Source organism: Fulvia fulva, chromosome 7 (genome assembly GCF_020509005.1).
Source record: "Fulvia fulva chromosome 7, complete sequence".
Classification (NCBI taxonomy): Eukaryota; Fungi; Ascomycota; class Dothideomycetes; order Mycosphaerellales; family Mycosphaerellaceae; genus Fulvia; species Fulvia fulva.
In genome coordinates this window covers 1,118,378-1,134,698 of record NC_063018.1, presented here as the reverse complement: position 1 = coordinate 1,134,698, position 16,321 = coordinate 1,118,378, and the positions used below count along the sequence as shown (strand labels likewise).

General features: G+C 52.2%; 6 protein-coding genes across 6 annotated transcripts; 3 read left to right on the top strand and 3 right to left on the bottom strand.

Annotated features, from left to right (window-relative positions):
- Positions 1–82: 82 nt before the first annotated feature.
- On the top strand, positions 83–1,477 carry CLAFUR5_10121 (Brix domain-containing protein; the record flags this gene model as incomplete). The annotated part of the gene is made up of 1 exon (XM_047909269.1): positions 83–1,477. One exon carries the CDS (start codon positions 83–85, stop codon positions 1,475–1,477), a length of 1,395 nt encoding a protein of 464 aa, XP_047764438.1.
- Positions 1,478–3,965: 2,488 nt separating this feature from the next.
- Positions 3,966–4,951, top strand: CLAFUR5_10120 (uncharacterized protein; the record flags this gene model as incomplete). The annotated part of the gene is made up of 2 exons (XM_047909268.1): positions 3,966–4,138; positions 4,192–4,951. 2 exons carry the CDS (start codon positions 3,966–3,968, stop codon positions 4,949–4,951), a joined length of 933 nt encoding a protein of 310 aa, XP_047764437.1.
- Positions 4,952–6,518: 1,567 nt separating this feature from the next.
- CLAFUR5_10119 (uncharacterized protein) lies at positions 6,519–7,874 on the top strand (the record flags this gene model as incomplete). The annotated part of the gene is made up of 1 exon (XM_047909267.1): positions 6,519–7,874. One exon carries the CDS (start codon positions 6,519–6,521, stop codon positions 7,872–7,874), a length of 1,356 nt encoding a protein of 451 aa, XP_047763946.1.
- Positions 7,875–8,744: 870 nt separating this feature from the next.
- CLAFUR5_10118 (Cocaine esterase) lies at positions 8,745–10,230 on the bottom strand (the record flags this gene model as incomplete). The annotated part of the gene is made up of 3 exons (XM_047909266.1): positions 8,745–9,390; positions 9,447–9,667; positions 9,727–10,230. The coding sequence occupies 3 exons, from the start codon at positions 10,228–10,230 to the stop codon at positions 8,745–8,747; spliced, it is 1,371 nt and encodes a 456-aa protein (XP_047763947.1).
- Positions 10,231–10,857: 627 nt separating this feature from the next.
- CLAFUR5_10117 (uncharacterized protein) lies at positions 10,858–12,758 on the bottom strand (the record flags this gene model as incomplete). Its single annotated transcript, XM_047909265.1, has 4 exons — positions 10,858–11,140; positions 11,194–11,329; positions 11,617–12,646; positions 12,681–12,758. 4 exons carry the CDS (start codon positions 12,756–12,758, stop codon positions 10,858–10,860), a joined length of 1,527 nt encoding a protein of 508 aa, XP_047763944.1.
- Positions 12,759–12,921: 163 nt separating this feature from the next.
- On the bottom strand, positions 12,922–14,389 carry CLAFUR5_10116 (Zn(2)-C6 fungal-type transcription factor afumD; the record flags this gene model as incomplete). The annotated part of the gene is made up of 6 exons (XM_047909264.1): positions 12,922–12,966; positions 13,018–13,256; positions 13,312–13,861; positions 13,933–14,118; positions 14,176–14,253; positions 14,324–14,389. The coding sequence occupies 6 exons, from the start codon at positions 14,387–14,389 to the stop codon at positions 12,922–12,924; spliced, it is 1,164 nt and encodes a 387-aa protein (XP_047763945.1).
- Between the last annotated feature and the right edge of the window lie 1,932 nt (positions 14,390–16,321).

The following is a 16,321-nucleotide window of genomic DNA, read 5'->3' as shown; positions in this document are numbered from 1 at the left end:
CCACGCTAAGGAAATTTTGGCGGACCTGCAGGTGAAGCTCTCTTCCGTGAATTGTTGCTGACATCCATCGGTTGTGGTGAAGATGGCCAAGAGAAGAGTGAAGAAGCGCACACATGTTGGCTCGAAGCCCGGTCTCGGGCCTGGGTCAGGCAAAGCAGGAAGTCATGCGCCGCCCAAGTCAGGCACGCGACCGCCGAAGAGCATGGTCATTCGGGTAGGAGCCAGCGAGGTTGGCCAGAGCATATCGCAGCTTGTAAGAGATGTGCGAGGAATGATGGAGCCGGACACAGCTTCGAGGCTGAAGGAGAGAAGATCGAACAAGCTACGCGACTTCACCACCATGGCCGGACCGCTGGGCGTCACACATCTTATGCTGTTCAGCAAAAGTGCCAATGGCAATACGAATCTGAGATTGGCGTTGACACCAAGGGGACCGACCTTCCACTTCCGAGTCGAGAAGTACAGCTTGTGCAAGGATGTTCACAAGAGCATGAAGAGACCGAAGACTGGTGGAAGCGAACACCTGACAGCACCATTGTTGGTCATGAACGGGCTGGTCTCGAAGGACGAGGAGAATGGAGAGCCAAAGCCGAAGGTACCCAAACATCTTGAGACCTTGACGACGGAGGTCTTCCGATCACTGTTTCCTCCCATCAACCCTACACGGACACCTCTATCGGACGTGAAGCGCACGATGCTGCTCGAGCGAGTACCCCAGGACCCCAGCTCAGATGCTGCACAATACATCCTCAACCTCAGACACTACGCGATCGAAACCCGAACAGCGAAATCGGTGCCTAAACCTCTTCGACGACTAGACGCAGCCGACAAGCTTGCGCACGCTGGCCAGAAACGAAAGCGTGGCGCGCTCCCAAATCTGGGCAAGCTCAATGACGTCTCCGACTACCTCCTCGACCCCCAAGGTGCCGATGGCTTCACCTCAGGCTCAGAATCTGAACCCGATACAGACGCCGAAGTCGAGATAGTGGCCGCAACAGCACGGAAAGTCCAAAAGCGAAAGGCCCAGAAAGACACCTCAGAACGCAGAGCAGCAGCGGGCGCAAATGTCGAGAAGAAAGCGATAAAACTTTACGAGCTAGGACCACGGATGCGGTTGCGGCTCACAAAAGTGGAAGAGGGCGTCTGCAATGGGAAGGTGATGTGGCACGAGTATATCCACAAGACACCAGAGGAGATCAAGAAGATGGATAAGAAGAAGGAGCAGGAGAGACAGGTCAAGGACAGGAGGAGAGCTGAGCAGAAAGCGAATGTGGAGAAGAAGCGGGCGGAGAGGAAAGCTAGTGGGCAGCATGGAGAGGAAGACGACGATGAAGACGAGGATCTGGAAGATCTCAGTGATGACGACGAGTGGGATGATGATGAGATGGAGAACGATGAGGAGGCTGATGGTGGAGCAGAGATCGAGGATGATGAGATGCGAGACGGAGGGAGCAGTGAGGACGAGGATGCTGGCTAGGAGCGGCATTCCTCGCAAAGGCTGGAAGGCAAGATCCGTGTACAATATGAGACTGAGGCTGGTGCTCGGCCAGATCGAGGCATATGTGATACCCACCTGTGTAGTCTGCTCAAGCTGTCAACAATTGCAAAGGGTCAACTCTTTACAGCCGCAGTATCTACGCAGGCTTAGACCAGGAGCTGCAGTACTTTGTGTACTGCGAGGCTACTGTCAGACATAAGGTTGTCATGATGTATATATATAGCTTGCTGAAGCGCTCCGCAGCCCTGCATCTTGCTCGCACTCACCTCACGTCAATGTTCGATGTCGCTCGTGCGCTCACGATCTGTCTGAGAGGCCTCTGACAATACGATACACGCAACGCAGAATGCTCCCGACATGGTACATGTACGGTACTGATGCTCACGATCCACAGACCGGGATGAGCTCCATCGGACCGTTGGGCCCCGACCCAACGGACGCGAAGTAGGTTTGACGACGTGTCTTGTGCTTCTTTCAACGACATCTATCGTGATCTGCTGTCCATCGACCGACGAACCCTGAACACCGCCGCTGTGCCCCGAGTGAAGAGCAGAGTGTGGTGTACGCAAGTATGCTGCTGACTTAGAGCCACGACGCCGACTCCTGGAGCTGGTGGCCCGAATCGCGACAGGATGGTACGACGGACTCTTTCATCAACAATATGGCAAAAAAAGACAGTGGACGGTGGCCTAGATCGTGGATGGACGATTTGCCCTTCGACTTCCCTTCAATGCTGGTCGTGCCGACGGGCTGTCTGATCCTCGAGGCTATACGGACCAGAAAGAGTTCAGCGTAGTAGATCACCTGGTACCATCGGGATGGTATGCTGGCACCAGGAGCTTACCATTGCTATGCAATGCATCTTATGGTTGCCATGTATCCGGCTGGCACCGTCATACCGACGATGCGGCTCGGTCATGGAGCAGACATAGGCCGAAGGAGAAGCATCGAACGTATCCGGGAAGAAGCTCAATTCGTCCTAAACGCCCATGCTGGATTTCCAATGACTTCTGAAGACGGCTTTGTAGTGCTGAACAACTATCGCCGGCTCTTCTTGCATTTGGTGCCGGCCTGGAAACGTCGTGGCTTTTGTGGCGCCTGTCAGCTGTGGAAAGCTCCAACTCTCGCACTGCTGTCGTGAAGCAGGAAGCATTATGATGCCACTATGACTCCATCGATGGCTTGCTCACATGATCTCCGCGTGCTCTATAGTGAGGCGGTGATGAAGGCAGAAGTGCCGTGCATTCAAGCTCAGGCGACACGAGCCGCAGTCCTGGACGGACGATATGAAGGATGCACTCCCTGGCGCATTCCGATGCTGTACTACCACTACAGCTCGAAGCAGTAAGCCGTCCAATGCTTTTCCCAGCCCATTGCCCTTTCGCCCGCGCTCTTGAAGGGCTACGACCTCTGCGGCTCTTGGATCTGTGTGCAGACGACTTCTTACCAGCATTCGGTCCTGCAGCTCGCTCACCTCACGTGTCACAGTCCGCAACTCAGCTCTTGGCTGCGCCACTACGCACTTCTCACAACACAATTGATGGCCTGATTGAGCTCGATGCCTGACCAGGAAGAGGGCGATGACAAGACTGCGCCCCAGGCTATGGGCATCCGACATCGAGACAGAAACCTTACGTGCGATCGCTGCGTTCGACGACGTCGTAAACGCCCCTTCTGGATATCCAACGCCGGAACGCCAGTCTGTCGCCGACAGTGACAGTGACCGAGACGCCCTCCTTCGCAGCCCATTTCACGGTCTCTTGACACCGACTCACAGCACGCATTGTTCACGGGACCCTATGCGCCACCAAGTGTGCTTGTAGCACAACATGGCCATACGGTAAGCACTAATCAACCAGTTACAGCACTTCAATGACCACTAGTTTCATCGAAAAGCGTGTAAGCCTCACAATCATGAGCTCGGGCAAGCCACTGAATGTGCCTGTATGGTGAGAATTTGGCAACCGGCTGTCATAACCGGGGGTAGGTCATGCCTACTGCCTGTCACCACGAGTAGTGTGGCTGTGGTACTGAAACCTAGACGGCGGCCACCGACTGTGTCTGTAACGGTATAAGGACAATGCTGCCAGACCATTACATCGCATCACACTCATCGCCACGATCCTCCCAATCATGTCCTGAAGAGCGTCCAGATCACCGAAGCCAGCAATGGCCCCGACTAAGGATACCTCCCTTCTACTCGGACATGATCTGGAACACCGACATGCACCTACGGCTCGAGGGCGCTCGCGCGCACATTCCACAGGACATAGTGCCATCTTTCTACACTCTGAGGGATACTGGGCGAATTGTGCTTGCATTGCGGAGCCCTCGCTTGTTGCCAACCAGAATACAGCACTGCTGATCCGCCCAAGCACACCACCCGAGATTTTGATCGGCAGCCAAGGGAATAGAATCGTCGAAAGTATGGAGAACGCGGACACTCGCGATCGCCAATAAGATTGTCATGAATAAATGCGGTCAAACACAAATTTTTGGACATGCAGCCCTGAAGAACACCATGATAGCTTCAGTGCCGTCGAAGCGTGCACGACCCGAGCGCCACAAGGAAAGTCGCAAACGAGCGCCAGAGAAGGCGCCGCTGCCGAAGGATGGCGACGAGAAGGCTAGAGGTCGAAAGTCGGTACATGCCTTCACAGATTGATGAGCATACCTCCACTGACAGCTTGCAGGACCGAGCCTCCACCTTCTGCCAAGCCGCAAGAAGATGTAATGTACCCTTCTGTCGGGCTGTTGGCACGATCTAGTACATGCGTCAACACATCTATGTCTTCCGATCACCTTAGCGAAGAATCCTCCGCGACACAAGACGCGACTACAGGAGCCGTGAGAATCACTTCCAGTAGAGTGGCACCCACCACAGGTTCGAGCACACCGATCCTCCCTGCTCGGCAGCCAGTGCAGAACATACAAATGCCTACGGAAGTTGTGGGCGCAGTGACAGCCAATATCCAGGCCTGGCACGTCAATCAAGCTATTACGAATCAATTACCGCTTCCTGTACGCCGCATGACCATAGATTTCGCCCTTCTTCGTGCAACCCTGGCCTTCGGTCACAAGCAAGTCACCTCGAACATACAACGCTCTCCACCTACGGAGCTATCTAACTCAATCAGGCCTACATTACTGTCACCTTCAGCCAGGGGACGACAGCTACGAAGAGGACCGTCTTTGGGAACACGGCCTCCCTCAGCTCCACCCGATCCTAGTCTCAAGAGTCCAGAAGTACAAGAATACTCGGGCAACGCGCCCAACTACTACGCTCATTTCACTGACTACGGACCGTATGGCACTAGTAACGTGTCGTCCGCTTACTCCTCGCAGCAAGCAGGGCTCTCTATTCCTAGCAGCTTCGAGAAGGATGAGGAGGAGCCTCCAGCAGAACCTCCAGCTGGCAGTAACAAGCGTAAGCGGACAAGCGAGCCGGCCTAGATACCGATGTGTGTTCTGCGGATCAAATCGAGACGACGTCAATACTCATTGTCGCACACGCAAAGTCTTCGTATCGCAACTACTGTAAGTCGGTGGCATCTCGATGTCATACTGAACCCCTTCGCTGACTGTAATAACACGCCATCACGAGACCCACAGCTTCTTCTACTGTCCGACTTGCTTCACTAGCTTCCTTACGAAGGAATCGCGAGAGGCTCACAAGCGACGTGCTACGTGCGTACCACACTGCGTTGCTGAAGACTGTATCAACTACGATAGCTGTGCCTCGGAGCATCGACCTGGGTGTCGACATCGAAGAGACAATGATGATGGTCGAGATGCGTGGCGATATTTGTTTCACATGGCACGCGCAAGAGAGGCAGTGCCCGAGCCGGAGGATGATCCGGGGGAGTCAGCTCAAGATCTGAGCAGAGAGGAAGCTTTATCTTCAGTCTCACCTGATGAAGGCAATGCAGGCCATACCACAGCAGGCCACCTTCATCCACAATGGCGCTCGCGTAGTACGGTTCCAGACAACGCTCAAGCTCAGGCCTCCCCTACTTCGATACTGGCTCATATTACCGCGACAGCAGCCCAGAGCGTCACGATAACGACTCATCTGCAACACCAAGAACAGAGACAACCTCACGCCTTGGACAGATCCCTGCGTTGGATTCTGCAGAATATACAACAGTCCTTGACGTGGCTTAACGATGTTGCCAATACATCACAAAGGGCTACTGGGCAGGTTCGATGGAACTCGGCAGCACCAACACCTGCACCTTCAGCGGCTGGCATCGAGCACCAGTCAGTGCCAGACCCTTCCACGGCTGCGAACATTTGGCCAGCCTGGTCTGCTGAACAATTTGCCTTGGTCGGTACTACAACACAGACGTGGGAACATGGTCCAGCGACCGATGTCTCGGGACAGAATCTCTCTGCAGCGAGCGAAGCAGAGGGCTGGACAACGGCAGGTAGCTTTGAAGGTCTGCCTTCGCACACGAGAAGTCCATGGTTCTAAGAAAGGTTCCGGAAGCGATACTGTTCCTGTGTTGCCTCTATGCATTGATTACAGAGATATGTGTAGAGTTCATGTACAACACAACGCTTCACTGTACAAGTGGGCTTCGCAGTCCAAGATTTTGATGGGAGGATTGTTTTGTCATGGAGCCAACGACATACCAGATCACCAGCCTGTGGCGATTTTGTGGACCTTCCAATCCATAGTAAGACTGACAATATAATTTGATTTCGCACGATATCAAGTTTCTCTGAGGGAGGATGTGATCCTTGATTTTACCCTAAGAACCCTAGCTGCCTGAGATTGTTGGTGCCTGACGGTGCGGACTAACTTCCGACCATTGATCGACACGATCGACGTCCACCTCCCTGTCTGCATTGCATGTGCTAAACTGCAGTCTGCAGCTCACATCTCCAGCAAACACATATCTGCGGCAGTCGTCCATTCCACTTGTATGTAACATCATACTCACCGGCCCCGATCGGCACTTCCAATAGAATTCACCTGGCAGTCGCGTCTTGTCAATGAACGCAGCGTGCACACGATATGGAACATGGGACCGCCTCGACTGGCGGCAGCGGCGACCGCCGTAAGACTGTATCCGGACCATTCCCTCCCTTCGACGTCAACTACGCCGAAAACGATGGCCACATCAAGTTTTCCTCCGAGACAATGCGCTTCCCATGGAGTGCCACCGATGCCCCGTCCTCGCCGACTACACCTACCGGACCAGTAGCGTCGACACATAGCAAATCAACAGCCCACAAGCGCAGCCTGAGTGGCAGCATACTGGCCAAGTTCAACTTCCTCGGACGACCGCCTTCCAGAGGGGAGCAAGATGGACCACCCACTCCGAAAAGCCCCAAGAGCACCAAGAGCAGGAAGAGCATCGACGATGACAACGAGACGGCTGTCTCACCTGTGTCGCCAGTCAAAGGCGAGAGCGCCATGGCGGCAGCGTTGAAGTCCACCAAGACGCGAAAGCGCAAGGGCTCGCTGCGAAAGACTGCTCTACTAGGTGGACGAAGACTGGTCACGGAGGGCAGAGAACGGAAGAATAGTCTTCTTCAGCGGAGCCCTTCGTCGAAACAAGTCACACCTGTGCCTGCACAACAGCCACTCCCAGTTGGTCCTGCAGAACCTATCGCGGTGGACTTCAATCAGCCGGTATATGCACAGAGCAACGATAGCAATAGCAGTCTGCGCAACAACTTCAGCTATGAATCAGTGGACGCGAACAATAGCAGTGATAGTGGCTGGTCAGAATCTGCTGCGGCTGCATCGGCGCGACTGTCACTTCTCACAGAGCACAAAGCACAACACACGGATCGAAAGACATCGACAGAACTCACGAGCCCCCTTGAGCTCAAAAGCCCTGTCAGCCAAGCGAGCTACACGAGCACAACCGACGACGACGACGTTCTCACTTTCGACCGGTCAGCTAACAGCTTCGCCGCACAAAGTCTGTCACTCCAGCCTCTCTCTCCAACAGCCACCAGCTACTTCCCATCCGTAGCCTCCGTGTCCGACGTCTCCATCGCCCGCCGTCTCAGCTCCAAGAAACGATCCTCACCACTTTCCCACAACATCACAACCTTGACGTCATTCCCCGAGCCAGAAACGCATGACTATACGGAGACCGAGTTCTGGGGCTGGGTCATCTTGTTCGTCACTTGGCTTACGTTTACTGTTGGGATGGGAAGTTGCTTGGAGATCTGGAGTTGGGCCTGGGATGTGGGTGAGACGCCGTCTGCACCGCCGGATCTTGAGGATGATCCTACTTTGCCGATTGTTGGATACTATCCGGCGCTGATTGTCCTGACGGGTGTGGTCGCTTGGGTCTGGATTACGGTTGCTTGGATCGGGATGAAGTATTTTAGGCATGCTAAGATTGAGGTGTGAGGTCTTTGCATGTCTGGAAGCATATGTCCAAATATGGCGATTTCAAGGGCCTATCATTTGTACGGAAACGTGACAAAAAGATGATCTTGCGGTTCCACTACGACTCGAACGTAGATTTCCTGCACACAGACCTGAAGTTAGGAAAGTGCTATAAACGGCCATCCCATACGGTGATCAGTCGCATCTCAGACAGCCTCACACGTGGCAGGCGTGCTACCGTTGCACCACAGAACCTGACGACATTGGACACGCAGTGATGTTGTAGCGATATACACTCTCAATCTTTCGAGCCAGCTCAGGTCTCTATGCGGGACATGACCTGGAGTTCTATTGAGTATATCAGGCATGCTCAGCTTGAGGCACGAGACAAAAATCTACAGATGCATCGCACGTACAGACTCGTCACAGAGGATGATTGTTTGACAAAAAGAAATAATATAGCTCCACCACGACTCGAACGTGGATCTCCTGTACACAACCAAAAGGCGGAAGTGCTATGAACGGGTGGGGTTCTTCAAGATGAGACGTGAGTCTCACTTGGTATAAGACATCCTCACACGTGGCAGGCATGCTACCATTGCACTACAGAGCCAAGAGTTGAAGTGCTGTTATGCCGGCAACTTATCTACATCACCCTCAGAAGACATGTGCTCAAAGTTCAACGCACGGCACTTGCACATAACTCGGCGTCTCTCCACCAAAATGCACGAAATGCCTCCCCCTATTCGCAGTCTGACGACTTCCCCAAAGCTGCGGGAACTCCGCCAAAATCATGGGATGCCCACTAATCTTCAACACCAACTTCTCGCCAGCCTCGAAGATCATGCCACGCGCCCAGATCCCAATCTCCAGCTTCACGACATCACCAGCCTAGACCTTCTCATTCTTCCTCAACGATGGCACCGGATAGCACGGCTTATTCAACTTCTCATCCAAAACCCGACGACTCGCGCGACAGATCCCGGTTGGTCCGAGACACTGGAGTGGGTTGACTGGTGGGACGTCTTCCTGCGACATGTTGAGCGCGGAGAGTGGAATGTTCTGGGAACGGAGGATGTTCCCTTCCTTGTCTGCTTTGCGGATCTGGAGGAAGATGTCGAGGTCGTCGTGGTCTGGGCAGGAGACGTGAAGTTCGGCCTTGGAGTAGCCGGGGAGATGGTTTCTTTCGGTGAAGGTGTGTGAGAACGTGACTTCTTCGGAATCGGCGTCTTTCTGCTCGGCTTGGATGTCGGATCGGTAGGAGGCTGTGCCGGCCTCTTGCGGTGCGGAGTCTGCCAGGCATCCGCCTTGGGACAGGAAGAGCTTAGTGTACTGAGTCTGTGGTGCTGGCCAGCCTTCGAGGACGACATCGGTCATGTTTGGCTGATTGAAGCCGAGAAGTGCAGCTCGCACTTTTGGTGTCTTTTCGAAGTCATTGTAGATGCCTTTGAGAAAGCGGTCGAAGAAAGAGGCGAGTTCTTCGATTCGCTTGGAAGAGTACAAGTCGTACCACTCTTGCGTGTCATGACATGTAAGCCTGGTCAAAAATCAGCATCGATATCACCCAGCAATTAAGATCTCCCGGAGACCTACCACTTCTGCATAGTCTTCGATTCCTCAAAACGCCGTACGTTCCCCTCGGTATGCAAGCCGGTCGAGAAGTTTGCAAGTACGTACGCCGGGATTGGGATCTTACGAAAATCTACTCTCTTGTCTTCCCAGTACGCACACCAGTCTGGGTGCTGCTCTGCTACCGCAGCAGGGTTCTCTGTTTGGCCTCGACCTGAAAAGCCGGCCATGACAGCATACCAGAACTTACAGCATATGTCAATCAGCGATCGTTCCATCCACGTACCGACTGGGAACCACTCACCCAGGCCGCGGAACTGCCCCACGACACGACGTCTTCCCTATAGAAATCGCTCGCGCCCTCCAGCGGTGCGAAGCACTTCAAGGACGTAGGTTGTTGAACTGCAATATGATACGCTGCCATTGCGAGCCAAGAATTTCCCACAAGCGCCACATGCCCCGTACACCAATGCATTTTCGCAACATCCTCAACCACATCAAACCCATCCTCCCCCTCACCGGAACCAAGAGCCCGAATATCACCCTCAGAATCAAACGCCCCACGCGCATCCATGTTTACCACAGCATACCCGTGCGGAACCCACTCAGCCGGATCAGGCCCTTCGAATTTCTCATACCCGGACAATGCGGATTCTGGGATATCAGCGCGGTCGGGCATGAATGAGAGGTTCAGGACTCGGGCGCCGGATATGCCGCAGGGAGACCAGACTAGGAGAGCGGGGACTGGAGTCTCATCGCTGGTGATAGGGCGGAAGATGTCACCCCGGAGAGTTGTGCCATCGCGCATGGAGATGGAGACGTCGCGATTGAAGATTGTGGAGGAGGGAAAGGGGCGGCAGGCTGGGTCTTTGCGGTGGCCGGGTGGGAGAGTTGTGGTGTCTGGGTGGAAGCCTTGGTAGTGGTCGCCGCCGCGGCCTACGGACGGTGTTGGGGTGTGAACAACGTCGATACCGAAGGCGTGATGGGGTATGATGGTGGTAGTCTTTGAGAGAAAAGACTATGGCTATAGACTGTCACAGATAGTTGAGGTCGATCGAAGACTCTCTGAAAACTCATATACGTGCTGTGGACATCATGCCATTCAACTAAGACTACGGCTCTGCTCCCAGGACGGGAATAGTGAACATCCGACTCTCTCATGAGACCTCATAGGTTACAGTAATTGTGAAGCTGTGAGGCTGTTGATCGCGATACCCTGCGGTCAGTCTGAGGAACAGCTCTTCCGCTTTCTACCCGCACGCCACGAATTGGAGAAGCTTCGTTTGGAAGCATCCACTTCACTTCCGTGAGTGGATGCCGTTTCGCGGTCGCATAGGGTTCGTGAGTCGGTTGGGAGTGTTACCGCTTCCCGAAGAGCAATGTGCAGAGCATTCTCATCTTAAGCCGACGTTGAATAGCGCTGTCCTCTTCACGCTTATTGATGGTCTGCAGGCTGTCGGAACACGATCGCGTTCACAGTCATTATCAAGGTCCCATTCGCCTCGAAGAAGTTCGTCAAGGCGTCGATTGACATGTTGAAGCCTCCCGGGCTAGTCCTCTGTATACTGGGCCAGTTTCCTGTGCGTGCCATGTCGGAAGACCACTGAACGAGGTTGTTTGTCAAGTTTTCGATGGTGACGGAGATTTTCTGCCAGCCGGTGATCGTCCCCAGCCCGTCATCAGAGAAGTCGTCGTATTGCACGTTGACGGCATGGATGCTCGCATTGTTGGGATTAGGTGTAGCTGACCCAAATCGGCTCCCGGCACATACCTCGTTGCCCACGGTATTGTGTCCGGGATGGTCGTGACGTTACGCTTGGGCAAAGGAGAGCTATCAGTCAAACGCGCGATCAGTATGCGCTCTGTCCGGCCGCCGGGTTCCGTGGAGTTGTAGCAAGGTGTCTGGCCTGGAATGCCACAGGCGGACTAACAGTCTGGGCTTGTCAGTAAACAATCTTCGTACCATCGTTTGAGAACCAGGGATCTGCCATTCCATTCCATTCGGGTTCGTCAATCTCGCCGCTCCCAGGAGTACCGGATTAAGCTGAGTTGATCTCTTGTCCGTAATAATCACCACGATTGCCGTGTCGGTCAAGCAGCCAAGGCTGGAAGAACCTACGAGCACCATTGTTCCTCACAGATGAACACGCCGTAGTTGTGATCAGGTCAGAGACAGGAGGAAGCCCCCGCATACGATCCATGAATTCAGTTCGGCCGCTGCCTCGAGTGTCCATGATCACGATCGAGCCATCATCTGGAGACATCTGCATTGGATCGACGTATCCAGGATGACTTGCGAGGTGGCGCACTTTACCGGCATACAAATCTGCTGCATAAACATCGATGTTGCATGATTCCGTGGGATGGCCAATGTAAGTCACTTCCCTTCCGGTCCCGCTAAAGCCTCGAAGCTCTCCCACAGTGATGGCATCAGGATTGAAATGGAGCTCGCTTCCATTGGCGTAGATCGGAGGCTTCGCTGCTGGATCGAAAAGGACATTGACATCGACGAGATCATAGCGAGGTTCCAGCGGCACACCAGTCTTCGATGCAGGATTGAACACCAGGCGTCCGATGTAAGCAAATTGTCCTAGCTTCCCGGATAAGTAGTCGAAAGAGTTGAAGCCCAGATGTACTTGATCCGGGTGTAGCCGGAGCTCACGGATCGCCTTGCCAGGACCTGATCCATCTGTGGTGTTTCCAAAGCGGATAGAGTAGATTGAAGTCCTGTTTGCGGTACATGACGAGCTTGGAAGATTCTGTCCATCACACTCGATGATGTATGGACCGGCTAGTGCGCGCTTACTGTCGGCGAACGCCTGAGGGTAAGAGTAGTCCCGTGATGAAGTAGTGATTGTGTGATCGTTCTCCTCGGAGACACCACAGGTCAGGCACTTCCATGCGTCTCCGTTGGGGAACGTGGACCCATCGGCCTTGACGACGATAATTTGCAAGCCAGTGTAGATACTCGCTGGATCTGGTGCGGCTGGTGCACCTGCGAATCTGATCGTGGCTATCACATGGTTGTCGTCGGGTAGGAAGTTACCAGCTTGGAGTCCTTGCAGCCCGCCGGATGTGAGCATGCAGCCTGTGCCGCGAGGATTGATAGCCGTGCTACAAGAACCTTCGGTGTCGTTGAGAACTTTCGGTGGTAGAGGCAGCTTGGAGATGACAATACTTTCCGGTGCAGGAGGCGGCGGTTCAGTAGGTCCAGCGCAGAGTTGCTGCAATCCATATCTGGATGGAACGGAAGCCGACGCGAGGCCAACGAGAGCCGATTAGGAGATAATTCAAGACCATTCTTGCTGTACCAGTGATCCTGTCAGGTCTGCGCATAGTGAAGCTTTATATGTGCGCACAGAGACCACTGCTGCTGAATACGGTACACGACCAGAGCTCGTTCCGGATCCGATGAGATATTTCGTTGCCTGGTATTGCAGATGCCCAGCATACAGTGGTAGCACTAAACGATCGCCAATGTCTCATGACGTTTGTTGCTTCATGGAGCAGCATTGACGGGAGTCTTGCTCTGCCGCAGTACACTCTGTAGGTCCCTCTGTCAGTATCCGTGCCAAGACCGTGGTCTTTCACATACCATGTTCGACTGCGCATGTCTTCTCGGCCATTCGAGCCAGTCGCCAGCTTCCACGTCCTTGAGTGTCATGCTGATGCCTTGCAAGCAATATGAACCCCACTTCTGCGTGTACCAAGCAGACTCTATGGACATTGACGCTGCCGCGAAGTCCGCCAGAATGATCAGTGCTACTGGTTCTCTCGCTTGGATCATCAGAACGAATAGAAACGGTATGGAAGTCATCCAGCTCCATGCATGCCCTTGCCCGTCTCATTAGCTGGTTGTTCGAATCGTATCGAGCAAGAAACGACATACCGGTCTGCAACTCATTCCGAGCATCGTAGTAAGCGATGGCTTGGTATGTTTTATCGAGCTGCAACAGCGCGTGTTTGCAGGCATCAAACTTGTCTTCCTCGGGACATGCTTTTTCTGCCAGATGATACAAGTCCTCCAGCCTCTGGGTAACAGTGGTTGGTAACGCGAGTGGATCTTCGTCGGCTGGTAGAAGGTATCCCGTCATCATGGCAGCCAGCGGACCTTTACTTATCGATTCGTGGCACGCGCTAACAACATCGGCAACTCCCCTGGTCAAGAGAAACATCTCGCACACCTGGTCGATGTCTACGAACTGCGGTTCGGGCTGTATCGCCGCCGTCGCACACTGTCGAGACATTGACGCTATTGAGATGCAGCTTGACAGGGCAAACATTGGTGTAGCGTTCTGCGCGACTATCTCAGATGAGAGCAGGCCACGGAACATCTCCACTGCTCTCGTCTGGTGACGATCGCAAATGCGTAGATATTTGTCGGCTTCCTCCGGCTTGACATGGACGAGATGGAGCGATGCTAGGGATAGTACGCCGTGCTGTCAGACAGGAGGTCGTTAGCTCTGCGCCAAGCGCACATGCCCAAACGATACACTCTTCCAATACGTACCATAAGGAATGGATACTCAAGGGCCATGTCTGTAACCACTTCCTGCCATAGGTACTGAACCTCTTCGCGTGCTCCGAACGGCTCCTTGGTAGTCCACTTGACGAAGTGTCGCATCAACGCGAGGTCGTCCATCCATTCTTGGGGAGTCGCCGATGCTTCAGCTGCCATATCGTGCCTTTCGCTGGCCTGTAGATGGTCGTTCAGCACTATGCTCCTTCGCAACAGCCACCCGGTATGACTTACCGAGCTCGGTGATGGAGCCAACAAGCTGCAGTCCTCGCCTCGGCGGATGCAGTTGCGGCATGGCGCCAATTCGTCGCACTGCAGAGTGTAGCGTTAGTCACTGTGATGTATCATGTGTGCGTCGATAGGGGGAGGATTTGGTACCCACTTTCACACGTCGTCGCTTGCAATTGATGCATCCTTTCCGGGACTTTTTTTGACCAAGACGGCACATCTTGGGAACCGATGTGCATTTTCAGCGAGCACAAAACAAAGCAGTCGTCGGTTCGCTTTTAATGCGAGTCTGGAGTTCAATGTTTCTAATGCCTAGGGCCATGTTTGTTAAGTGAAACGCGTCAAAACTGGCTGAATATGCAAGGTTCATCTCCGGAAGTCAGATAAGGTTGCTGCCAGAGTTACAGACCTCTTCTACATCCGATTAGAACCCACCTTATTCCTCGTTTCTATATAGTACCCCTATATAGTAGACAGGCCTAAGCGATGCTAATCGGACTTAATAGAGGTATTTCTAGATAACGATACTATCTACTACTACTAACGTACTTTACTACCGAGCGGGCTATACTACCGAGCGGGCCACTTTTACTAAGAACTATACCACTTCTATAGATATAGCTATGTAACTACTATTACAGCGTATATTGTCTTTAAACAAGGCTAAACTGACCTTAGCTATCTAGGCTACGAAACGCGACGCGGTAATTACAAATCGACTTGCTATAAAGGTATACGACGCGTCTCGAACTATACTAGGGTATCGATTGAATAGACGACCTCCTCGGGATGACTACGAGCCTAATTCGAAGAAGCTTATAGAGCTAGAAGAGAGGGTAATACTTAAGTATATACTCGAGCTAGATCTTAGAGGTTTCTCGCTATTAAATGCTAGTATACAAGCAATAGCCGATTTATTACTATAAGAGAAGGGTCTTAAGCCCGCTAGTCTCAATTAGACAGACAGGTTTATTAGGCGGTATCGTAAGCTAAAGGTTTGTATAATACGTAGATACGATTATTAGTAAGCCCTAATAGAAGATCTAGACGTTATCGAGAAGTAGTTCTTACTTATACGTAATATAAAGGAGAAGTATAGTATCCTTGACTAGGACACCTATAACTTCGACGAGATAGGGATTAGAATAGGTATTATTACGTCTTAGAGCGTCGTTACGGGTTTAGAAAGGCGTAGTAGAAAGAGGAAGGTCGTTTAATAGGGTAATAGAGAATAGGTAATAGTGATTAAGCCTATCTATATAGACGGAATAGTGCTCCTACCCTACGCTATCCTTATAGGTAAACAGTATATTAGTACCAAGTACTAAGACGGCAACTTAGGTCTAGACTAGACAATCGGGCTAATAGAGAACGGCTAGACTAATAATAAGTTCGGTATACGGTAGCTAGAGTATTTCTAGAAGTATACTATAGCTCGTACAACTAGGGTATAGAGACTACTTATTATCGATAGCTACGAGAGCTATAACTCGAAGTTATTCTAGAATCTATATAAGGAATATAAGATCTTGGCCCTATATATACTATCGTACGCCTCGTACTTACTCTAGCTATTAGATATAGGTTGCTATTCGCCTTTAAAGAAGGTATACGTTGCTTAGCTCTCGGGCTTAGTACGCTAGCGTATTACTTATATCGATAAAGTAGAGTTCCTACGCGCCTTCCGGGTAGCCTATAACGCTATATTTAGATAGGAGAACATCCTATCGAGCTTTAGAGGCGCTAGTTTAGTTCTATTTAATCTATAGGTAGTGATAGACAAGCTTAATATTAAGCTACGTACGCTAATCCCTCTAGCTCCGGACTCTACCCCTTAGGAGTCGAAGACACTACAAACTATAAAAGAATTCGACTCTTAATCGATACTAGTAGCAAACAAAATACGTGCCCGGGTAGGTTTATCACTAAACTCGATATAGGAAGGGGTGTATTAGCTTATAAAAGGGAGTAGAGAGATAGCGTATTAAATAGCTCTTATACGAAGCGAGATTAGTAAGCTACGTAAGTCTAACGAGGCCCTTATATAGCGGAAAGTACGAAAGCGTAAGTACATTTAGTCTAGAGGGTCTCTAACCTTCGATAAGGCGTCGTAATTAATACCTCTAGAGGATACTAGGAGGTAGGAAGTAAG